This window comes from Eucyclogobius newberryi, unplaced genomic scaffold (assembly GCF_026437365.1).
Source record: "Eucyclogobius newberryi isolate DKJ021-1_F unplaced genomic scaffold, fEucNew1.0.hap1 SCAF_536, whole genome shotgun sequence".
NCBI classification, from domain to species: domain Eukaryota; kingdom Metazoa; phylum Chordata; class Actinopteri; order Gobiiformes; family Gobiidae; genus Eucyclogobius; species Eucyclogobius newberryi.
Genome location: NW_027316208.1, coordinates 15715 through 40921, shown reverse-complemented (window position 1 = coordinate 40921; position 25207 = coordinate 15715). Strand labels below are relative to the sequence as shown.

Here is a 25207-nt window from a genome sequence, read left to right as displayed (position 1 = left end):
CGAGCGAGTTTTGAAAGACGTTTTGTCCTCGTCAGCTGCACTTTCTGAGAATAATGTGACTTTAGTTTATTTCATGTAACAGAGGAGACCCCTGACCTCTGACCCCTGACCCCGAGCCCTGAGACTTCACCTGAGACTCAGATTAAACTAGACTTTATAAAGCGACAGATCAATCACTTTAAAACAATAAGAAGAAAACATTAGATTCAGATGGAGTTTCTTTGGGCTGGTTTGGTTTCTTCTGGTCTCTGGACGTGTCTCTGGACGTGTCTCTGGACGTGTCTCTGGACGTGTCTCTGGACGTGTCTCTGGACGTGTCACTGGACGTTCTCCATCATCTTCAGGAACTCTGCAGAACCAGAACGTCACAAATCACTTAAAAGCATCAAACCCACTTTGGCCCACATTATATTTAAGTCATTTTAAAATCCATCTGAGTTAAAGCTGATCTGTCACTTTTCTTGTCTCCATGGAGACGCTATTTATTTGCAGTAAATTTCAAACTGTGGCACGGCGCCCTCTGGTGGTTCACGGTGCCCTCTGCAGTTTGAGTTCACTTTTATTCAGTCTCAGAACTTTAAAGGAATAAAAGAGAACTAAAGCCACTGTTAGTCCCTTTTTGACAATTTGCACTCACCCCCCCACACCCCCCCTCACTCACCCCCCTCCCTCCTGTTCTCTCCATGAGGCCGCCTCCCATCAAACCTCATGCTCCGCCTCTACACGTGTTTGTTCATTATCTCGATCTCATTATCATCTCGTCTCTTCTGAGCTCGAGTCTTTCTCGTGTCATGTTTGTAACTGAAGGAACTCACTAAACACACACTTGCTGCCATGGAAACGAGCCAGAAGGAGGCAGAAGGAGGCTGCAGGGGCCAGAAGGAGGCAAAAGGAGGCTGCAGGGGCCAGAAGGAGGCTGCAGGAGCCAGAAGGAGGCTGCAGGAGGCTGCAGGGGCCAGAAGGAGGCTGCAGGGGCCAGAAGGAGGCTGCAGGAGCCAGAAGGAGGCTGCAGGAGCCAGAAGGAGGCTGCAGGAGCCAGAAGGAGGCTGCAGGGGCCAGAAGGAGGCTGCAGGGGCCAGAAGGAGGCTGCAGGAGCCAGATGGAAGCTGCAGGGGCCAGAAGGAGGCTGCAGGAGGCTGCAGGGGCCAGAAGGAGGCTGCAGGGGCCAGAAGGAGGCTGCAGGAGGCTGCAGGAGCCAGAAGGAGGCTGCAGGGGCCAGAAGGAGGCTGCAGGAGGCTGCAGGGGCCAGAAGGAAGCTGCAGGAGCCAGAAGGAGGCTGCAGGGGCCAGAAGGAGGCTGCAGGGGCCAGAAGGAGGCTGCAGGGGCCAGAAGGAGGCTGCAGGGGCCAGAAGGAAGCTGCAGGAGCCAGAAGGAGGCTGCAGGGGCCAGAAGGAGGCTGCAGGGGCCAGAAGGAGGCTGCAGGGGCCAGAAGGAGGCTGCAGGGGCCAGAAGGAGGCTGCAGGAGGCTGCAGGGGCCAGAAGGAAGCTGCAGGGGCCAGAAGGAGGCTGCAGGAGCCAGAAGGAAGCTGCAGGGGCCAGAAGGAGGCTGCAGGAGCCAGAAGGAGGCTGCAGGGCCAGAAGGAGCCAGAAGGAAGCTGCAGGGGCCAGAAGGAGGCTGCAGGAGCCAGAAGGAGGCTGCAGGGCCAGAAGGAGCCAGAAGGAGGCTGCAGGTGTGCAGTAGGACGCAGTTGCATCACAGATAAACTTTATTCTCACCGTCAAAGTCGAGCTTTCCATCTTTGTTGTTGTCTGAATCTCCAAACATCTCGTCGATGTCCTCCTCCGACACGGCTTCTCCCGTCATGTGCAGGATGTCCCCGAACTCCTCCCGGTCCACGAAGCCATCGCCGTTTCTAAAGACACAGAAACACCAGGTTTATGTCTTCAGCTTCAGAAGAACACCACATGTCCCTCCCACATGTCCCTCCCACATGTCCCTCCCACATGTCCCTCCCACATGTCCCTCCCACATGTCCCTCCCACATGTCCCTCCCACATGTGCCTCCCACTTGTCCCTCCCACATGTCCCTCCCACATGTCCTTCCCACATGTCCCTCCCACATGTCCCTCCCACATGTCCTTCCCACTTGTCCCTCCCACATGTCCCTCCCACATGTCCCTCCCACATGTCCTTCCCACTTGTCCCTCCCACATGTCCCTCCCACATGTCCCTCCCACATGTCCCTCCCACATGTCCCTCCCACATGTCCCTCCCACATGTCCCTCCCACATGTCCCTCCCACATGTGCCTCCCACTTGTCCCTCCCACATGTCCCTCCCACATGTCCTTCCCACATGTCCCTCCCACATGTCCCTCCCACATGTCCTTCCCACTTGTCCCTCCCACATGTCCCTCCCACATGTCCCTCCCACATGTCCTTCCCACTTGTCCCTCCCACATGTCCCTCCCACATGTGCCTCCCACATATGCCTCCCACATGTCCCTCCCACATGTCCCTCCCACTTGTCCCTCCCACATGTCCCTCCCACATGTCCCTCCCACATGTCCCTCCCACATGTCCCTCCCACTTGTCCCTCCCACATGTCCCTCCCACATGTCCCTCCCACATGTCCTTCCCACTTGTCCCTCCCACATGTCCCTCCCACATGTGCCTCCCACATGTCCTTCCCACTTGTCCCTCCCACTTGTCCCTCCCACATGTCCCTCCCACATGTCCCTCCCACATGTCCCTCCCACATGTCCCTCCCACATGTCCTTCCCACTTGTCCCTCCCACTTGTCCCTCCCACTTGTTCACTCCCACATATGCCTCCCACATGTCCCTCCCACATGTCCCTCCCACTTGTCCCTCCCACATGTCCCTCCCACTTGTCCCTCCCACATGTCCCTCCCACATGTCCCTCCCACATGTCCCTCCCACTTGTCCCTCCCACATGTCCCTCCCACATGTCCCTCCCACATGTCCCTCCCACTTGTCCCTCCCACATGTCCCTCCCACATGTCCCTCCCACATGTCCTTCCCACTTGTCCCTCCCACATGTCCCTCCCACATGTGCCTCCCACTTGTTCACTCCCACATGTGCCTCCCACATGTCCCTCCCACATGTCCTTCCCACATGTCCCTCCCACATGTCCCTCCCACATGTCCCTCCCACATGTCCCTCCCACTTGTTCACTCCCACATGTGCCTCCCACATGTCCCTCCCACATGTCCCTCCCACATGTCCTTCCCACTTGTCCCTCCCACATGTCCCTCCCACATGTCCCTCCCACATGTCCTTCCCACTTGTCCCTCCCACATGTCCCTCCCACATGTGCCTCCCACATATGCCTCCCACATGTCCCTCCCACATGTCCCTCCCACTTGTCCCTCCCACATGTCCCTCCCACATGTCCCTCCCACATGTCCCTCCCACATGTCCCTCCCACTTGTCCCTCCCACATGTCCCTCCCACATGTCCCTCCCACATGTCCTTCCCACTTGTCCCTCCCACATGTCCCTCCCACATGTCCCTCCCACATGTCCCTCCCACTTGTCCCTCCCACATGTCCTTCCCACTTGTCCCTCCCACTTGTCCCTCCCACATGTCCCTCCCACATGTCCCTCCCACATGTCCCTCCCACTTGTCCCTCCCACATGTCCCTCCCACATGTCCCTCCCACATGTCCCTCCCACTTGTCCCTCCCACATGTCCCTCCCACATGTCCCTCCCACTTGTCCCTCCCACATGTCCCTCCCACATGTCCCTCCCACATGTCCCTCCCACTTGTCCCTCCCACATGTCCCTCCCACATGTCCCTCCCACATGTCCCTCCCACTTGTCCCTCCCACATGTCCCTCCCACATGTCCCTCCCACATGTCCCTCCCACTTGTCCCTCCCACATGTCCCTCCCACATGTCCCTCCCACATGTCCTTCCCACATGTCCCTCCCACATGTCCCTCCCACATATGCCTCCCACATGTCCCTCCCACATGTCCCTCCCACTTGTCCCTCCCACATGTCCCTCCCACTTGTCCCTCCCACATGTCCCTCCCACATGTCCCTCCCACATGTCCCTCCCACATGTCCCTCCCACATGTCCCTCCCACTTGTCCCTCCCACATGTCCCTCCCACATGTCCCTCCCACATGTCCCTCCCACTTGTCCCTCCCACATGTCCCTCCCACATGTGCCTCCCACATGTGCCTCCCACATGTGCCTCCCACATGTCCCTCCCACATGTCCCTCCCACATGTCCCTCCCACATGTCCCTCCCACTTGTCCCTCCCACATGTCCCTCCCACATGTCCCTCCCACATGTCCCTCCCACTTGTCCCTCCCACATGTCCCTCCTACATGTCCCTCCCACTTGTCCCTCCCACATGTCCCTCCCACATGTCCCTCCCACATGTCCCTCCCACTTGTCCCTCCCACATGTCCCTCCCACATGTCCCTCCCACATGTCCCTCCCACATGTCCCTCCCACTTGTCCCTCCCACATGTCCCTCCCACATGTCCCTCCCACATGTCCTTCCCACATGTCCCTCCCACATGTCCCTCCCACATGTCCCTCCCACATATGCCTCCCACATGTCCCTCCCACATGTCCCTCCCACTTGTCCCTCCCACATGTCCCTCCCACTTGTCCCTCCCACATGTCCCTCCCACATGTCCCTCCCACTTGTCCCTCCCACATGTCCCTCCCACATGTCCCTCCCACATGTCCCTCCCACATGTGCCTCCCACATGTCCCTCCCACATGTCCCTCCCACATGTCCCTCCCACTTGTCCCTCCCACATGTCCCTCCCACATGTCCCTCCCACATGTCCCTCCCACTTGTCCCTCCCACATGTCCCTCCCACATGTCCCTCCCACTTGTCCCTCCCACATGTCCCTCCCACATGTCCCTCCCACATGTCCCTCCCACATGTCCCTCCCACTTGTCCCTCCCACATGTCCCTCCCACATGTCCCTCCCACATGTCCCTCCCACTTGTCCCTCCCACATGTCCCTCCCACATGTCCCTCCCACTTGTCCCTCCCACATGTCCCTCCCACATGTCCCTCCCACTTGTCCCTCCCACATGTCCCTCCCACATGTCCCTCCCACTTGTCCCTCCCACATGTCCCTCCCACTTGTCCCTCCCACATGTCCCTCCCACATGTCCCTCCCACTTGTCCCTCCCACATGTCCCTCCCACATGTCCCTCCCACATGTCCCTCCCACTTGTCCCTCCCACATGTCCCTCCCACATGTCCCTCCCACATGTCCCTCCCACTTGTCCCTCCCACATGTCCCTCCCACTTGTCCCTCCCACATGTCCCTCCCACATGTCCCTCCCACATGTCCCTCCCACATGTGCCTCCCACATGTCCCTCCCACATGTCCCTCCCACATGTCCCTCCCACTTGTCCCTCCCACATGTCCCTCCCACATGTCCCTCCCACATGTCCCTCCCACTTGTCCCTCCCACATGTCCCTCCCACATGTCCCTCCCACTTGTCCCTCCCACATGTCCCTCCCACATGTCCCTCCCACATGTCCCTCCCACTTGTCCCTCCCACATGTCCCTCCCACATGTCCCTCCCACATGTCCCTCCCACTTGTCCCTCCCACATGTCCCTCCCACATGTCCCTCCCACATGTCCCTCCCACTTGTCCCTCCCACATGTCCCTCCCACATGTCCCTCCCACATGTCCTTCCCACATGTCCCTCCCACATATGCCTCCCACATGTCCCTCCCACATGTCCCTCCCACTTGTCCCTCCCACATGTCCCTCCCACATGTCCCTCCCACATGTCCCTCCCACATGTCCCTCCCACATGTCCCTCCCACATGTGCCTCCCACATGTCCCTCCCACATGTCCCTCCCACATGTCCCTCCCACATGTCCCTCCCACATGTCCCTCCCACTTGTCCCTCCCACATGTCCCTCCCACATGTCCCTCCCACATGTCCCTCCCACATGTCCCTCCCACTTGTCCCTCCCACATGTCCCTCCCACATGTCCCTCCCACATGTCCCTCCCACATGTCCCTCCCACATGTCCCTCCCAGCTTCATGTACAAATACTGCACATTGAAGTAATGGTATTTAAAACACTAAGAGCTAAGAACAGTTTAGCCTTCACTGCTTTATTGGGGCCTCTTTATTCCAGGGGCCCTCATTTATTGGCGTGTGACCTCCGGACACGTGTCCCTCACACAGTTGTACTGGACATGTTGTGTTCGTACTTGTCGAAGACGCGGAAACACTCGGACAGCTCTTCCTCGCTCTTTCCGGCCTGATCCTCCTTCAGCTGCTGCACCATCATCACCAGGAACTCCTCGAAGTCGATGGTTCCACTGCCTGAACCAGGAGAAAAACATGACTTTTGTGGATTCTCACTGAAGACGTGAAAACCATGAACGACCTTGGATCAGACGTGTCATGTTTTTAGAAAAACTGAAATATATAAAAAGGTTAAAATGTACTTTTTATTATTGCATGTTTTCTTGATGATGCACGATCTAAAACAGCATTTGGATCATTCGCTCGACATTGTGAAGAAACATAAACGTAATGATGGTAATGATCATTGTTTTGAGCCTTTTGTAGTCTTTAAATCACGATGAAGCAAACGCCTCGAGCGCGTCTCATGTTTCGTCCCTCACCGTCCTCGTCCACCTCCTCGATGATGGCGTCCAGCTCTTCACGACTCGGGTTCTGACCCAACATCCTCATGACTTGACCCAGTTCTTTGGTGCTGATGTCACCGCCGCCGTCAGTGTCGAACATGTCGAAAGCGGCTTTGAACTCTGCAAGAACCAGTTTAGACATTTAGAGACTTCCACATATTTCATTTACACGACCTAAATGTGTATATAAATGTATGTACATACATATATATATATCATATATATGTATATATGTATAAATATAGTTGTGTGGATATAAAGTACCTGTGATCATCTCCTCGGTGAGGAACGACCGGGCGTCGCTCTGGGCGTCAGTCGGCTGAAAAACACAAACACATTTCAGATTTAACCTGAAACTTGAAATAACTTTATCTGCAAAATCCAGCTGGGACGTCCTGGAGGAGCCGCTCGGTCAGGACTGTCCAGCTGCGGTCAAACTAATCCGTCTGCATCGCAGGTTCACTTGGGGAGACTCCACCCGTCTGCAGGTGGAGCAAATATATGAGCCAAAACTCCCAACCAAAGGTGTGATAATGAAGCTTGAGCGAGCACTTCGCAAGATCCACCTGAAGAGGCTTTACCGGAGACATGTGTGTGCCCAATGTGGGCCAGTGTGGGCCAGTGTGGGCCAGTGTGGGCCAGTGTGGGCCAGTGTGGGCCAGTGTGGGCCCAGTGTGGGCCAGTGTGGGCCAGTGTGTGCCCAGTGTGGGCCAGTGTGTGCCCAGTGTGGGCCAGTGTGGGCCAGTGTGTGCCCAGTGTGGGCCAGTGTGGGCCAGTGTGTGCCCAGTGTGGGCCAGTGTGTGCCCAGTGTGGGCCAGTGTGGGCCAGTGTGTGCCCAGTGTGGGCCAGTGTGTGCCCAGTGTGGGCCAGTGTGGGCCAGTGTGTGCCCAGTGTGGGCCAGTGTGGGCCAGTGTGGTCCAACTTTAGATTGTAAATTGTGAACTTCTGTATCAACTGGACCAGAGGGTTTTCCCTCAACTCTCTGATCTCTTTTTGGATCAGTCCGTGTTCTCTCGCGTTCTCTCCTGTTCTCTCGTGTTCTCTCTTGTTATTCTCGTGTTCTGTTGTGTTCTCTCGCGTTCTCTCGTGTTCTCTCGCGTTCTCTCGCGTTCTCTCGCGTTCTCTCTTGTTCTCTCTTGTTCTCTCGTGTTCTCTTGTGTTCTCTCATGTTCTCTCGTGTTCTCTCGTGTTCTGTTGTGTTCTCTCGTGTTCTCTCGTGTTCTCTCGTGTTCTGTTGTGTTCTCTCGTGTTCTCTCGCGTTCTCTCTTGTTCTTCTAGTGTTCTCTCGTGTTCTCTCGTGTTCTCTCGCGTTCTCTCTTGTTATTCTCGTGTTCTCTCTTGTTATTCTAGTGTTCTCTTGCGTTCTCTCCTGTTCTCTCGTGTTCTCTCGTGTTCTGTCGTGTTCTCTCGTGTTCTCTCGTGTTTTTTCGTGTTCTCTCGTTTTCTGTCGTGTTCTCTCTTGTTATTCTCGTGTTCTCTCGTGTTCTCTCGTGTTCTCTCACGTTCTTCTCGCGTTGTCTCGTGTTCCTCTCGTGTTTTCTCGTGTTCTCTCGTGTTCTCTTTAGTTCTCTCGTGTTCTCTTTAGTTCTCTCGTGTTCTCTTGTGTTCTCTCGTGTTCTTTCGTGTTCTCTCGTGTTCTCTCTTGTTATTCTCGTGTTCTGTCGTGTTCTCTCTTTTTATTCTCGTGTTCTCTCGTGTTCTCTCGTGTTCTCTCACGTTCTTCTCGCGTTGTCTCGTGTTCTCTCGTGTTTTCTCGTGTTCTCTCGTGTTCTCTCACGTTCTTCTCGTGTTCTCTCGTGTTCTCTCCTGTTCTTCTCGTGTTCTTCTAGTGTTCTCTCGTGTTCTCTCGTGTTCTCTCGTGTTCTCTCGTGTTCTCTCGTGTTCTTCTAGTGTTCTCTCGTGTTCTCTCGTGTTCTCTCGTGTTCTCTCGCGTTCTCTCGCGTTCTCTCGTGTTCTCTCGTGTTCTCTCGTGTTCTCTCGTGTTCTCTCTTGTTATTCTCGTGTTCTCTCGTGTTCTCTCGTGTTCCGTTGTGTTCTCTCACGTTCTCTCGCGTTCTCTCGTGTTCTCTCGTGTTCTCTTGTGTTCTCTCGTGTTCTCTCGTGTTCTCTCGTGTTCTCTCGCGTTCTCTCGTGTTCTCTCGTGTTCTCTCGCGTTCTCTCGCGTTCTCTCGTGTTCTCTCCTGTTCTCTCGTGTTCTCTCGCGTTCTCTCTTGTTCTTCTAGTGTTCTCTCGTGTTCTCTCGTGTTCTCTCATGTTCTCTCCTGTTCTCTCGTGTTCTCTCGTGTTCTCTCGCGTTCTCTCGTGTTCTCTCCTGTTCTCTCGTGTTCTCTCGCGTTCTCTCTTGTTCTTCTAGTGTTCTCTCGTGTTCTCTCGTGTTCTCTCGTGTTCTCTCGCGTTCTCTCGCGTTCTCTCGTGTTCTCTCGTGTTCTCTCTTGTTATTCTCGTGTTCTCTCGTGTTCTCTCGTGTTCCGTTGTGTTCTCTCGCGTTCTCTCGCGTTCTCTCGTGTTCTCTCCTGTTCTCTTGTGTTCTCTCGTGTTCTCTCGTGTTCTCTCGTGTTCTCTTGTTATTCTCGTGTTCTCTCGCGTTCTCTCGCGTTCTCTCGTGTTCTCTCCTGTTCTCTCATGTTCTCTCGTGTTCTCTCGCGTTCTCTCGCGTTCTCTCGTGTTCTCTCATGTTCTCTCGTGTTCTCTCGTGTTCTCTCGCGTTCTCTCGCGTTCTCTCGTGTTCTCTCCTGTTCTCTCGTGTTCTCTTGTTATTCTCGTGTTCTCTCGCGTTCTCTCGCGTTCTCTCGTGTTCTCTCCTGTTCTCTCTTGTTCTCTCCTGTTCTCTCATGTTCTCTCGCGTTCTCTCGTGTTCTCTCCTGTTCTCTCGTGTTCTCTCGTGTTTTCTCGTGTTCTCTCGTGTTTTCTCGCGTTCTCTCGTGTTCTCTCGTGTTCTCTCGTGTTCTCTTGCGTTCTTTCCTGTTCTCTCGTTTTCTGACGTGTTCTCTCTTGTTATTCTCGTGTTCTCTCGTGTTCTCTCATGTTCTCTCGTGTTCTCTCGCGTTCTCTCGTGTTCTCTTGTGTTCTTTCGTGTTCTCTCGCGTTCTCTCGTGTTCTCTCGTGTTCTCTTGTGTTCTGTTGTGTTCTCTTGTGTTCTCTCATGTTCTCTCGTGTTCTCTCGTGTTCTCTCGTGTTCTCTCGTGTTTTCTCGTGTTCTCTCGTGTTCTCTCGCGTTCTCTCACGTTCTTCTCGCGTTGTCTCGTGTTCTCTCATGTTCTCTCGTGTTCTCTCTTGTTCTCTCGTGTTCTCTCGTGTTCTCTCGTGTTCTCTCATGTTCTCTCGTGTTCCTCTCGTGTTCTCTCGTGTTCTCTTGTGTTCTCTCATGTTCTCTCGTGTTCTCTTGTGTTCTCTCATGTTCTCTCGTGTTCTCTCGTGTTCTCTCGTGTTCTCTCGTGTTCTCTCGTGTTCTCTCATGTTCTCTCGTGTTCTCTTCTGTTCTCTCGTGTTCCGTTGTGTTCTCTCGTGTTCTCTCTTGTTCTTCTAGTCTTCTCTCGCGTTCTCTCGTGTTCTCTCCTGTTCTCTCGTGTTCTCTCGTGTTCTCTCGTGTTCTCTCCTGTTCTCTCGTGTTCTCTCGTGTTCTCTCATGTTCTCTCGTGTTCTCTCGTGTTCTCTCGTGTTCTCTCGTGTTCTCTCTTGTTCTCTCTTGTTATTCTCGTGTTCTCTCGTGTTCTCTCATGTTCTCTCGTGTTCTCTCGTGTTCTCTCGTGTTCTCTCTTGTTCTCTCTTGTTATTCTCGTGTTCTCTCGTGTTCTCTCATGTTCTTCTAGTCTTCTCTCGTGTTCTCTCGTGTTCTCTCGTGTTCTCTCCTGTTCTTCTAGTCTTCTCTCGTGTTCTCTCATGTTCTCTCGTGTTCTCTCGCGTTCTCTCACGTTCTTCTCGCGTTGTCTCGTGTTCTCTCATGTTCTCTCGTGTTCTCTTCTGTTCTCTCGTGTTCCGTTGTGTTCTCTCGTGTTCTCTCTTGTTCTTCTAGTCTTCTCTCGCGTTCTCTCGTGTTCTCTCCTGTTCTCTCGTGTTCTCTCGTGTTCTCTCGTGTTCTCTCCTGTTCTCTCATGTTCTCTCGTGTTCTCTCGTGTTCTCTCGTGTTCTCTCGTGTTCTCTCTTGTTCTCTCTTGTTATTCTCGTGTTCTCTCGTGTTCTCTCATGTTCTCTCGTGTTCTCTCGTGTTCTCTCTTGTTCTCTCTTGTTATTCTCGTGTTCTCTCGTGTTCTCTCATGTTCTTCTAGTCTTCTCTCGTGTTCTCTCACGTTCTCTCGTGTTCTCTCGTGTTCTCTCTTGTTCTTCTAGTCTTCTCTCGCGTTCTCTCGTGTTCTCTCCTGTTCTCTCGTGTTCTCTCGTGTTCTCTCGTGTTCTCTCCTGTTCTCTCGTGTTCTCTCGTGTTCTCTCATGTTCTCTCGTGTTCTCTCGTGTTCTCTCGTGTTCTCTCGTGTTCTCTCTTGTTCTCTCTTGTTATTCTCGTGTTCTCTCATGTTCTCTCATGTTCTCTCGTGTTCTCTCGTGTTCTCTCTTGTTCTCTCTTGTTATTCTCGTGTTCTCTCGTGTTCTCTCATGTTCTTCTAGTCTTCTCTCGTGTTCTCTCATGTTCTCTCGTGTTCTCTCGTGTTCTCTCGTGTTCTCTCATGTTCTCTCGTGTTCTCTCATGTTCTCTCGTGTTCTCTCGTGTTCTCTCGTGTTCTCTCGTGTTCTCTCGTGTTCTCTCTTGTTCTCTCTTGTTATTCTCGTGTTCTCTCGTGTTCTCTCATGTTCTTCTAGTCTTCTCTCGTGTTCTCTCGTGTTCTCTCGTGTTCTCTCCTGTTCTTCTAGTCTTCTCTCGTGTTCTCTCATGTTCTCTCGCGTTCTCTCACGTTCTTCTCGCGTTGTCTCGTGTTCTCTCATGTTCTCTCGTGTTCTCTCGCGTTGTCTCGTGTTCTCTCATGTTCTCTCGTGTTCTCTCGTGTTCTCTCGTGTTCTCTCGTGTTCTCTCGTGTTCTCTCGTGTTCTCTCGTGTTCTCTCATGTTCTCTCATGTTCTCTCATGTTCTCTCGTGTTCTCTCATGTTCTCTCATGTTCTCTCATGTTCTCTCGTGTTCTCTCGTGTTCTCTCGTGTTCTCTCGTGTTCTCTCGCGTTCTCTCACGTTCTTCTCGCGTTGTCTCGTGTTCTCTCATGTTCTCTCGTGTTCTCTCGTGTTCTCTCGTGTTCTCTCGTGTTCTCTCATGTTCTCTCGTGTTCTCTTCTGTTCTCTCGTGTTCCGTTGTGTTCTCTCGTGTTCTCTCTTGTTCTTCTAGTCTTCTCTCGCGTTCTCTCGTGTTCTCTCCTGTTCTCTCGTGTTCTCTCGTGTTCTCTCGTGTTCTCTCCTGTTCTCTCATGTTCTCTCGTGTTCTCTCGTGTTCTCTCGTGTTCTCTCGTGTTCTCTCTTGTTCTCTCTTGTTATTCTCGTGTTCTCTCCTGTTCTCTCATGTTCTCTCGTGTTCTCTCGTGTTCTCTCGTGTTCTCTCATGTTCTCTCTTGTTCTCTCTTGTTATTCTCGTGTTCTCTCTTGTTATTCTCGTGTTCTCTCGTGTTCTCTCATGTTCTCTCGTGTTCTCTCGTGTTCTCTCGTGTTCTCTCTTGTTCTCTCTTGTTATTCTCGTGTTCTCTCGTGTTCTCTCATGTTCTCTCGTGTTCTCTCGTGTTCTCTCGTGTTCTCTCTTGTTCTCTCTTGTTATTCTCGTGTTCTCTCGTGTTCTCTCGTGTTCTCTCGTGTTCTCTCATGTTCTTCTAGTCTTCTCTCGTGTTCTCTCATGTTCTCCCATGTTCTCTCGTGTTCTCTCGTGTTCTCTCGTGTTCTCTCGTGTTCTCTCGCGTTGTCTCACGTTCTTCTCGCGTTGTCTCGTGTTCTCTCATGTTCTCTCGTGTTCTCTCCTGTTCTCTCGTGTTCTCTCGTGTTCTCTCGTGTTCTCTCCTGTTCTCTCATGTTCTCTCGTGTTCTCTCGTGTTCTCTCGTGTTCTCTCGTGTTCTCTCTTGTTCTCTCTTGTTATTCTCGTGTTCTCTCGTGTTCTCTCATGTTCTCTCGTGTTCTCTCGTGTTCTCTCTTGTTCTCTCTTGTTATTCTCGTGTTCTCTCGTGTTCTCTCATGTTCTTCTAGTCTTCTCTCGTGTTCTCTCATGTTCTCTCGTGTTCTCTCGTGTTCTCTTGTGTTCTCTCACGTTCTTCTCGTGTTCTCTCGTGTTCTCTCCTGTTCTCTCGTGTTCTCTCGTGTTCTCTCGTGTTCTCTCCTGTTCTCTCGTGTTCTCTCGTGTTCTCTCGTGTTCTCTCGTGTTCTCTCTTGTTCTCTCTTGTTATTCTCGTGTTCTCTCATGTTCTCTCATGTTCTCTCGTGTTCTCTCGTGTTCTCTCCTGTTCTCTCGTGTTCTCTCGTGTTCTCTCGTGTTCTCTCCTGTTCTCTCGTGTTCTCTCGTGTTCTCTCATGTTCTCTCGTGTTCTCTCATGTTCTCTCATGTTCTCTCGTGTTCTCTCATGTTCTCTCATGTTCTCTCGTGTTCTCTCGTGTTCTCTCTTGTTCTCTCGTGTTCTTCTAGTCTTCTCTCGTGTTCTCTCATGTTCTCTCCTGTTCTCTCGTGTTCTCTCGTGTTCTCTCGTGTTCTCTCCTGTTCTCTCGTGTTCTCTCGTGTTCTCTCATGTTCTCTCGTGTTCTCTCATGTTCTCTCTTGTTCTCTCGTGTTCTCTCGTGTTCTCTCTTGTTCTCTCGTGTTCTCTCATGTTCTCTCTTGTTCTCTCGTGTTCTCTCATGTTCTCTCTTGTTCTCTCGTGTTCTCTCCTGTTCTCTCGTGTTCTCTCGTGTTCTCTCATGTTCTCTCGTGTTCTCTCATGTTCTCTCTTGTTCTCTCGTGTTCTCTCGTGTTCTCTCATGTTCTCTCGTGTTCTCTCATGTTCTCTCTTGTTCTCTCGTGTTCTCTCATGTTCTCTCTTGTTCTCTCGTGTTCTCTCCTGTTCTCTCGTGTTCTCTCGTGTTCTCTCATGTTCTCTCGTGTTCTCTCATGTTCTCTCTTGTTCTCTCGTGTTCTCTCGTGTTCTCTCGTGTTCTCTCTTGTTCTCTCGTGTTCTCTCGTGTTCTCTCTTGTTCTCTCTTGTTATTCTCGTGTTCTCTCGTGTTCTCTCGTGTTCTCTCATGTTCTCTCTTGTTCTCTCGTGTTCTCTCATGTTCTCTCGTGTTCTCTCGTGTTCTCTCTTGTTCTCTCTTGTTATTCTCGTGTTCTCTCGTGTTCTCTCGTGTTCTCTCATGTTCTCTCGTGTTCTCTCATGTTCTCTCTTGTTCTCTCGTGTTCTCTCATGTTCTCTCTTGTTCTCTCGTGTTCTCTCCTGTTCTCTCGTGTTCTCTCGTGTTCTCTCATGTTCTCTCGTGTTCTCTCATGTTCTCTCTTGTTCTCTCGTGTTCTCTCGTGTTCTCTCGTGTTCTCTCTTGTTCTCTCGTGTTCTCTCGTGTTCTCTCTTGTTCTCTCTTGTTATTCTCGTGTTCTCTCGTGTTCTCTCGTGTTCTCTCATGTTCTCTCTTGTTCTCTCGTGTTCTCTCATGTTCTCTCGTGTTCTCTCGTGTTCTCTCTTGTTCTCTCTTGTTATTCTCGTGTTCTCTCGTGTTCTCTCATGTTCTTCTAGTCTTCTCTCGTGTTCTCTCATGTTCTCTCGTGTTCTCTCGTGTTCTCTTGTGTTCTCTCACGTTCTTCTCGTGTTCTCTCGTGTTCTCTCCTGTTCTCTCGTGTTCTCTCGTGTTCTCTCGTGTTCTCTCCTGTTCTCTCGTGTTCTCTCGTGTTCTCTCGTGTTCTCTCGTGTTCTCTCTTGTTCTCTCTTGTTATTCTCGTGTTCTCTCATGTTCTCTCATGTTCTCTCGTGTTCTCTCGTGTTCTCTCCTGTTCTCTCGTGTTCTCTCGTGTTCTCTCGTGTTCTCTCCTGTTCTCTCGTGTTCTCTCGTGTTCTCTCATGTTCTCTCGTGTTCTCTCATGTTCTCTCATGTTCTCTCGTGTTCTCTCATGTTCTCTCATGTTCTCTCGTGTTCTCTCATGTTCTCTCATGTTCTCTCGTGTTCTCTCATGTTCTCTCGTGTTCTCTCGTGTTCTCTCTTGTTCTCTCGTGTTCTTCTAGTCTTCTCTCGTGTTCTCTCATGTTCTCTCGTGTTCTCTCGTGTTCTCTCTTGTTCTCTCGTGTTCTCTCGTGTTCTCTCTTGTTCTCTTGCGTTCTCTCTTGTTCTCTCGTGTTCTCTCGTGTTCTCTGTGACAAAAGTAGATTTACATAAACAGCGGCTTCTGAAACAAAAAGCAGTTTAAATCTTGATTGAATCGAGGTCAAATAAACTGACGAGAAGAAGAAATATATATAAATATCTAGAAGAAACACATTGAAATGACTTTGGTCTGACACGTCATGTGACGAGGCCACGCCTTTCAAACCTATAATAATCCACTTATATTTATATCTTTTTCACCACAATTTATACCACAAACTTGACTCTTCCTCTCACAGGGGCCAACAGAAGAGGGGCGTGGCCTTTGAACAGAAGAGGGGCGTGGCCTTTGAACAGAAGTGGGGCGTGGCCTTTGAACAGACAAAATGTACTTTCTGCAGCAGGAAAAAAGACGATCGCAAAAAAATGGACCCAAACATCACCAATGATCAAGGACTGGACTGAGAGAGGGACAGACATCAGGCAAATGAAGAAAATTACATTCAGACTTCATTTTAAAATGAACAAATTCTGGTCATGTTTTTGATTCAGCGTTAATTCATATTTAAAATAACTAGTTAGACCAAAACCAGGACTTTTTGTGTCGTCGAAGCCACTTTTGGGACGAGCGGGTGCGTCCTGAGTGACACATTTCCTGGCGCTGGCTCAGACACAGAAGCTTCAGTCCGATCATCGCTGGAGTGACAGAGCCGCTCGAAATAGAAGCGTTTAATCCCTGTTTGCTCTGCATCTGTCCAGGAGGATAAAGAGACTCTAGAATAATACCACGAGTGAAGATCGCTCCAGAAGCACCCTGAGCCGGTTTCACACCAGAACTTTAGTGTTCTAGGTCAACAAGAACTTTAGTGTTCAAGGTCAACAAGAACTTTAGTGTTCAAGGTCAAAAATGCCACTTTTTAAATGCATTCGGAAACAAATAAAGGTGTAGCTCCGGTGCTGGAGGGGAAGTGACGTCATGGAATCGGTTTAGTCCTGGTTTAGTCCTGGTTTAGTCCTGGTTTAGTCCTGGTTTAGACCTGGTTTAGTCCTGGTTTAGTCCTGGTTTAGTCCTGGTTTAGTCCTGGTTTAGACCTGGTTTAGTCCTGGTTTAGTCCTGGTTTAGACGTGGTTTAGTCCTGGTTTAGTCCTGGTTTAGTCCTGGTTTAGACCTGGTTTAGTCCTGGTTTAGACCTGGTTTAGTCCTGGTTTAGTCCTGGTTTAGTCTTGGTTTGGACCTGGTTTAGACCTGGTTTAGACCTGGTTTAGACCTGGTTTAGACCCAGAGGTGGCCTTGAGTTACACAGTTAGTCCTTGTTAGTTGTCTCTAAAATGCAGCAAACATTATCTTCTGGTTGGTTTCCATAGTTTGCAATGCATCGGAGCATCACGGGGCGTCACGGAGCGTCACGGAGCGTCAAGGAGCGTCACAGGGTGTCACGGAGCGTCACGGAGCGTCACGGAGCGTCACGGGGCGTCACGGAGCGTCGCGTCATGGGGCGTCACGGAGCGTCACGGGGTGTCACGGAGCGTCGCGTCATGGGGCGTCACGGAGCGTCACGGAGCGTCACGGGGCGTCACGGAGCGTCACAGGGTGTCACGGAGCGTCACGGAGCGTCACGGGGCGTCACGGAGCGTCACGGGGCGTCACGGGGCGTCACGGAGCGTCACGGGGCGTCACGGAGCGTCACAGGGTGTCACGGAGCGTCACGGAGCGTCACGGGGCGTCACGGAGCGTCACGGGGCGTCACGGAGCGTCACGGGGCGTCACGGAGCGTCACGGGGCGTCACGGAGCGTCACAGGGTGTCACGGAGCGTCAAGGAGCGTCACGGGGCGTCACGGAGCGTCACGGGGCGTCACGGAGCGTCACGGAGCGTCACGGAGCGTCACGGGGCGTCACGGAGCGTCACAGGGTGTCACGGAGCGTCAAGGAGCGTCACGGGGCGTCACGGAGCGTCACGGGGCGTCACGGGGCGTCACGGGGCGTCACGGAGCGTCACGGAGCGTCACGGGGCGTCACGGAGCGTCACAGGGTGTCACGGAGCGTCACGGAGCGTCACGGGGCGTCACGGAGCGTCACGGGGCGTCACGGGGCGTCACGGGGCGTCACGGGGCGTCACGGGGCGTCACGGAGCGTCACGGAGCGTCACGGGGCGTCACGGAGCGTCACGGAGCGTCACGGGGCGTCACGGGGCGTCACGTGGCGTCACGGAGCGTCACGGAGCGTCACGGGCGTCACGTGGCGTCACGGAGCGTCGCGTCATGGGGCGTCACGGAGCGTCACGGAGCGTCACGGGGTGTCACGGAGCGTCGCGTCATGGGGCGTCACGGAGCGTCACGGAGCGTCACGGGGCGTCACGGGGCGTCACGGAGCGTCGCGTCATGGGGCGTCACGGAGCGTCACGGAGCGTCACGGGGCGTCACGGGGCGTCACGTGGCGTCACGGAGCGTCACGGAGCGTCACGGGCGTCACGTGGCGTCGCGGAGCGTCGCGTCATGGGGCGTCACGGAGCGTCACGGAGCGTCACGGGGTGTCACGGAGCGTCGCGTCATGGGGCGTCACGGAGCGTCACGGAGCGTCACGGGGCGTCACGGGGCGTCACGGAGCGTCACGGAGCGTCATGGAGCGTCACGTGGCGTCACGGAGCGTCACGGGGCGTCACGGAGCGTCACGGCGCGTCACGGAGCGTCACGTATCGTCACGGAGCGTCACAGGGTGTCACGGAGCGTCAAGGAGCGTCACGGGGCGTCACGGAGCGTCATGGGGCGTCACGGAGCGTCACGGAGCGTCACGGAGCGTCACGGGGCGTCACGGAGCGTCACGGGGCGTCGCGTCATAAGGCGTCACGGGGCGTCACGGAGCGTCACGGGGCGTCACGGGGCGTCACGGGGCGTCACGGGGCGTCACGGAGCGTCACGGAGCGTCACGGGGCGTCACGGAGCGTCACAGGGTGTCACGGAGCGTCACGGAGCGTCACGGGGCGTCACGGAGCGTCACGGGGCGTCACGGAGCGTCACGGAGCGTCAAGGAGCGTCACGGGGCGTCACGGAGCGTCACGGGGCGTCACGGAGCGTCACGGAGCGTTACGGGGCGTCACGGGGCGTCACGGGGCGTCACGTGGCGTCACGGAGCGTCACGGAGCGTCACGGGCGTCACGTGGCGTCACGGAGCGTCGCGTCATGGGGCGTCACGGAGCGTCACGGAGCGTCACGGGGTGTCACGGGGCGTCATGGGGTGTCACGGGGTGTCACGGGGTGTCACGGAGCGTCATGGGGCGTCACGGAGCGTCAAGGAGCGTCACGGGGCGTCACGGAGCGTCACGGGGCGTCACGGAGCGTCACGGAGCGTTACGGGGCGTCACGGGGCGTCACGTGGCGTCACGGAGCGTCACGGAGCGTCACGGGCGTCACGTGGCGTCACGGAGCGTCGCGTCATGGGGCGTCACGGAGCGTCACGGAGCGTCACGGGGTGTCACGGGGCGTCATGGGGTGTCACGGGGTGTCACGGGGTGTCACGGAGCGTCATGGGGCGTCACGGGGTGTCACGGGGTGTCACGGGGTGTCACGGAGCGTCACGGAGCGTCGCGTCATGGGGCGTCACGGAGCGTCACGGGGTGTCACGGAGTGTCATGGGGCGTCATGGAGCGTCACGTGGCGTCACGGAGCGTCACGGGGCGTCACGGAGCGTCACGGCGCGTCACGGAGCGTCACGTATCGTCACGGAGCGTCACAGGGTGTCACGGAGCGTCACGGGGCGTCACGGAGCGTCACGGGGCGTCACGGAGCGTCACGGGGCGTCACGGGGCGTCACGGAGCGTCACGGGGCGTCACGGAGCGTCACGGAGCGTTACGGGGCGTCACGGGGCGTCACGGAGCGTCACGGAGCGTCACGGGGCGTCACGGGGCGTCACGTGGCGTCACGGAGCGTCGCGTCATGGGGCGTCACGGGGCGTCACGGGGCGTCACGGGGCGTCACGGAGCGTCACGGGGCGTCACGGAGCGTCACGGGGCGTCACGGAGCGTCACAGGGTGTCACGGAGCGTCAAGGAGCGTCACGGGGCGTCACGGAGCGTCACGGGGCGTCACGGAGCGTCACGGAGCGTTACGGGGCGTCACGGGGCGTCACGGAGCGTCACGGAGCGTCACGGGGCGTCACGGGGCGTCACGTGGCGTCACGGAGCGTCACGGAGCGTCACGGGCGTCACGTGGCGTCACGGAGCGTCGCGTCATGGGGCGTCACGGAGCGTCACGGAGCGTCACGGGGTGTCACGGAGCGTCGCGTCATGGGGCGTCACGGAGCGTCACGGAGCGTCACGGGGCGTCACGGGGCGTCACGGAGCGTCACGGAGCGTCATGGAGCGTCACGTGGCGTCACGGAGCGTCACGGGGCGTCACGGAGCGTCACGGCGCGTCACGGAGCGTCACGTATCGTCACGGAGCGTCACAGGGTGTCACGGAGCGTCAAGGAGCGTCACGGGGCGTCACGGAGCGTCATGGGGCGTCACGGAGCGTCACGGAGCGTCACGGAGCGTCACGGGGCGTCACGGAGCGTCACGGGGCGTCGCGTCATAAGGCGTCACGGGGCGTCACGGAGCGTCACGGGGCGTCACGGGGCGTCACGGGGCGTCACGGGGCGTCACGGAGCGTCACGGAGCGTCACGGGGCGTCACGGAGCGTCACAGGGTGTCACGGAGCGTCACGGAGCGTCACGGGGCGTCACGGAGCGTCACGGGGCGTCACGGAGCGTCACGGGGCGTCACGGAGCGTCACGGGGCGTCACGGAGCGTCACAGGGTGTCACGGAGCGTCAAGGAGCGTCACGGGGCGTCACGGAGCGTCACGGGGCGTCACGGAGCGTCACGGAGCGTTACGGGGCGTCACGGGGCGTCACGGGGCGTCACGTGGCGTCACGGAGCGTCACGGAGCGTCACGGGCGTCACGTGGCGTCACGGAGCGTCGCGTCATGGGGCGTCACGGAGCGTCACGGGGTGTCACGGAGCGTCATGGGGCGTCACGGGGTGTCACGGGGCGTCATGGGGTGTCACGGGGTGTCACGGGGTGTCACGGAGCGTCATGGGGCGTCACGGGGTGTCACGGGGTGTCACGGGGTGTCACGGAGCGTCACGGAGCGTCGCGTCATGGGGCGTCACGGAGCGTCACGGGGTGTCACGGAGCGTCATGGGGCGTCACGGGGCGTCACGGAGCGTCACGGGGCGTCACGGAGCGTCACGGGGCGTCACGGAGCGTCACGGGGCGTCACGGAGCGTCACGGGGCGTCACGGAGCGTCACAGGGTGTCACGGAGCGTCAAGGAGCGTCACGGGGCGTCACGGAGCGTCACGGGGCGTCACGGAGCGTCACGGAGCGTTACGGGGCGTCACGGGGCGTCACGGGGCGTCACGTGGCGTCACGGAGCGTCACGGAGCGTCACGGGCGTCACGTGGCGTCACGGAGCGTCGCGTCATGGGGCGTCACGGAGCGTCACGGAGCGTCACGGGGTGTCACGGGGCGTCATGGGGTGTCACGGGGTGTCACGGGGTGTCACGGAGCGTCATGGGGCGTCACGGGGTGTCACGGGGTGTCACGGGGTGTCACGGAGCGTCACGGAGCGTCGCGTCATGGGGCGTCACGGAGCGTCACGGGGTGTCACGGAGCGTCATGGGGCGTCACGGAGCGTCATGGGGCGTCACGGTCATATTTGTTATATATCATGTCATATTTGTTACGGCGTTGCCGTAGCGATGACAGAAACATCAGACTCCAGCTGCTTCGTCTCCGTCAGGTCGAGTGGTGCTGGACACGGCCTCGCTCTGTGTCGACTAATACTGAATATTTACATACACGGGCTAACGGCTAACAGGCTAACGGCTAACAGGCTAACGGCTAACAGGCTAACGGCTAACAGGCTAACACTGAATCTATTTTTACTGAGGCACTTTGGAAGGATTTGGTCTGGATTTGCTCAAGGTTCTTCTTCTAAGTTTGGACGTGCGAAGTCGCAGTGTCTCGTGTTACTTTGTATCAACTACAATCATCAAACCCAACCCACAGAGAAGGCACCCAACCCACAGAGAAGGCACCCAACCCACAGAGAAGGCACCCAACCCACAGAGAAGGCACCCAACCCACAGAGAAGGCACCCAACCCACAGAGAAGGCACCCAACCCACAGAGAAGGCACCCAACCCACAGAGAAGGCACCCAACCCACAGAGAAGGCACCCAACCCACAGAGAAGGCACCCAACCCACAGAGAAGGCACCCAACCCACAGAGAAGGCACCCAACCCACAGAGAAGGCACCCAACCCACAGAGAAGGCACCCAACCCACAGAGAAGGCACCCAACCCACAGAGAAGGCACCCAACCCACAGAGAAGGCACCCAACCCACAGAGAAGGCACCCAACCCACAGAGAAGGCACCCAACCCACAGAGAAGGCACCCAACCCACAGAGAAGGCACCCAACCCACAGAGAAGGCACCCAACCCACAGAGAAGGCACCCAACCCACAGAGAAGGCACCCAACCCACAGAGAAGGCACCCAACCCACAGAGAAGGCACTCGTTCTTCTTGTAACGCTATTGTGATGCTAACGTGATGCTAACGTGATGCTAACGTGACGCTAACGTGATGCTAACGTGATGCTAACATGACGCTAACATGACGCTAACGTGATGCTAACATGACGCTAACGTGATGCTAACGTGATGCTAACGTGATGCTAACATGACGCTAACGTGATGCTAACGTGATGCTAACATGACGCTAACGTGATGCTAACGTGATGCTAACGTGATGCTAACGTGATGCTAACGTGATGCTAACGTGACTTGACAAATATTTAAAAAAAAACAAAATGTTTTTTCTGTCGTTTTGATCCGTCATGAAAACTTCTTCTGTTCAAACTTCAGATCGTTTAAGGAACAAATGATTATTTAGTTTGTTTCAGCCCAAATACTAAACCAGGACTAAACCAGGACTAAACCAGGTCTAAACCAGGTCTAAACCAGGACTAAACCAGGTCTAAACCAGGACTAAACCAGGTCTAAACCAGGACTAAACCAGGACTAAACCAGGACTAAACCAGGTCTAAACCAGGACTAAACCAGGACTAAACCAGGTCTAAACCAGGTCTAAACCAGGACTAAACCAGGTCTAAAGCAGGACTAAACCAGGTCTAAAACAGGTCTAAAACAGGTCTAAAACAGGTCTAAACCAGGACTAAACCAGGTCTAAACCAGGACTAAACCAGGTCTAAACCAGGACTAAAACAGGTCTAAACCAGGTCTAAACCAGGTCTAAACCAGGTCTAAACCAGGTCTAAACCAGGTCTAAACCAGGACTAAACCAGGTCTAAACCAGGTCTAAACCAGGTCTAAAACAGGTCTAAAACAGGTCTAAACCAGGACTAAACCAGGTCTAAACCAGGACTAAACCAGGTCTAAACCAGGACTAAACCAGGTCTAAAACAGGTCTAAACCAGGTCTAAACCAGGTCTAAACCAGGACTAAACCAGGTCTAAAACAGGTCTAAACCAGGTCTAAACCAGGTCTAAACCAGGACTAAACCAGGTCTAAAACAGGTCTAAACCAGGTCTAAACCAGGACTAAAACAGGACTAAACCAGGTCTAAACCAGGACTAAACCAGGTCTAAACCAGGACTAAACCAGGACTAAAACAGGACTAAACCAGGTCTAAACCAGGTCTAAACCAGGACTAAACCAGGTCTAAACCAGGACTAAACCAGGTCTAAAACAGGTCTAAACCAGGTCTAAACCAGGTCTAAAACAGGTCTAAACCAGGTCTAAACCAGGTCTAAACCAGGACTAAACCAGGTCTAAAACAGGTCTAAACCAGGTCTAAACCAGGTCTAAACCAGGACTAAACCAGGTCTAAACCAGGTCTAAACCAGGACTAAACCAGGTCTAAACCAGGTCTAAACCAGGACTAAACCAGGTCTAAACCAGGTCTAAACCAGGTCTAAACCAGGTCTAAACCAGGTCTAAACCAGGACTAAACCAGGTCTAAACCAGGTCTAAACCAGGTCTAAACCAGGTCTAAACCAGGACTAAACCAGGACTAAACCAGGTCTAAACCAGGTCTAAACCAGGACTAAACCAGGTCTAAACCAGGTCTAAACCAGGATTAAACCAGGACTAAACCAGGACTAAACCAGGACTAAACCAGGACTAAACCAGGTCTAAACCAGGACTAAACCAGGTCTAAACCAGGACTAAACCAGGTCTAAACCAGGACTAAACCAGGTCTAAACCAGGACTAAACCAGGTCTAAACCAGGTCTAAACCAGGACTAAAACAGGACTAAACCAGGTCTAAACCAGGTCTAAAACAGGTCTAAACCAGGTCTAAAACAGGTCTAAACCAGGTCTAAACCAGGACTAAACCAGGACTAAACCAGGTCTAAACCAGGACTAAACCAGGTCTAAACCAGGTCTAAACCAGGACTAAACCAGGTCTAAACCAGGACTAAACCAGGTCTAAAACAGGTCTAAACCAGGTCTAAACCAGGACTAAACCAGGTCTAAACCAGGACTAAACCAGGTCTAAACCAGGACTAAACCAGGTCTAAACCAGGTCTAAACCAGGACTAAACCAGGTCTAAACCAGGACTAAACCAGGTCTAAAACAGGTCTAAACCAGGTCTAAACCAGGTCTAAACCAGGACTAAACCAGGTCTAAACCAGGACTAAACCAGGTCTAAAACAGGTCTAAACCAGGTCTAAACCAGGACTAAACCAGGTCTAAACCAGGTCTAAACCAGGTCTAAACCAGGACTAAACCAGGACTAAACCAGGTCTAAACCAGGACTAAACCAGGTCTAAAACAGGTCTAAACCAGGACTAAACCAGGACTAAAACAGGACTAAACCAGGTCTAAACCAGGTCTAAACCAGGACTAAACCAGGACTAAACCAGGTCTAAACCAGGACTAAACCAGGACTAAACCAGGACTAAACCAGGACTAAACCAGGACTAAACCAGGTCTAAACCAGGGCTAAACCAGGACTAAACCAGGTCTAAACCAGGATTAAACCAGGACTAAACCAGGTCTAAACCAGGACTAAACCAGGACTAAACCAGGACTAAACCAGGTCTAAACCAGGTCTAAACCAGGACTAAACCAGGACTAAACCAGGTCTAAACCAGGTCTAAACCAGGACTAAAACAGGACTAAACCAGGTCTAAACCAGGTCTAAACCAGGACTAAACCAGGTCTAAACCAGGACTAAACCAGGTCTAAAACAGGTCTAAACCAGGTCTAAACCAGGACTAAACCAGGACCAAACCAGGACCAAACCAGGACTAAACCAGGACTAAACCAGGACTAAACCAGGACTAAACCAGGTCTAAACCAGGACTAAACCAGGACTAAACCAGGACTAAACCAGGTCTAAACCAGGACTAAACCAGGTCTAAACCAGGGCTAAACCAGGACTAAACCAGGTCTAAACCAGGATTAAACCATGACTAAACCAGGACTAAACCAGGTCTAAACCAGGACTAAACCAGGACTAAACCAGGACTAAACCAGGTCTAAACCAGGACTAGACCAGGACTAAACCAGGACTAAACCAGGTCTAAACCAGGCCTAAACCAGGACTAAACCAGGACTAAACCAGGTCTAAACCAGGACTAAACCAGGACTAAACCAGGACTAAACCAGGTCTAAACCAGGATTAAACCAGGTCTAAACCAGGATTTAACCATGACTAAACCAGGACTAAACCAGGTCTAAACCAGGACTAAACCAGGACTGAACCAGGTCTAAACCAGGATTAAACCAGGACTAAACCAGGACTAAATCAGGATTAAACCAGGACTAAACCAGGACTAAACCAGGACTGAACCAGGTCTAAACCAGGATTAAACCAGGACTAAACCAGAATGAAAACAGACCTAAAACAGAGATTCTGAAAGTTCACATTTCCGTCTCTCTCGAGATCTAAAACCAATTCAAAATAATAATAAAATAATAATATAATAATCCTGATCCTGTCCTGGGACAATCGAGCGTCCTCTTCCGTCCTGAACTTAAACTCTTTCCTTTGGTCTAGCGCTTTGAGTCGACGCTCAGAAAAGAAAGGTTGCCAGTTCAACTTTCACCCGAGTGCGTTCTGTTGTGACCCACAGAGCTCGGGCATAAGCAGGACTGGTTCTTACCATGGTGTCTTGCTCCGAGGCACAGCGGCAGTCGAGCGGCAGTAAATCAGGGGAGTGGGAGCTCCTTTTGTCTGCGCGAGGAGACGAGGTCCATAAATACTCTGTGACGTGACCCAGGAATCCCCCGAGAGCGTCCAGACCTCCTCCTGCCCAGGACGTCCAATGGAAGAGCACTTTGTCTGGACGGACCAGA

At 53.8% G+C, this 25207-nt stretch overlaps 1 protein-coding gene across 1 annotated transcript; it reads right to left on the bottom strand.

Moving 5' to 3' along the window:
- Positions 1 to 19: 19 nt before the first annotated feature.
- Positions 20 to 25207, bottom strand: LOC140383547 (troponin C, skeletal muscle). The gene is made up of 6 exons (XM_072465992.1): positions 25015 to 25207; positions 6889 to 6943; positions 6601 to 6744; positions 6181 to 6295; positions 1717 to 1853; positions 20 to 349 (listed from the first exon to the last, which is right to left on the bottom strand). The coding sequence occupies exons 1-6, from the start codon at positions 25015 to 25017 to the stop codon at positions 318 to 320; spliced, it is 486 nt and encodes a 161-aa protein (XP_072322093.1). The 5' UTR covers positions 25018 to 25207; the 3' UTR covers positions 20 to 317.

What these genes read in the sequence shown, in the direction of transcription:
- LOC140383547 (XM_072465992.1), bottom strand. An exon ending in CACCGAGGAGATGATCACAG is followed by an intron (nt 6,745 to 6,888) that starts GTACTTTATATC and finishes TGGTTCTTGCAG; the next exon opens with AGTTCAAAGCCGCTTTCGAC. An exon ending in CGAGGAGGTGGACGAGGACG is followed by an intron (nt 6,296 to 6,600) that starts GTGAGGGACGAA and finishes CTCCTGGTTCAG; the next exon opens with GCAGTGGAACCATCGACTTC.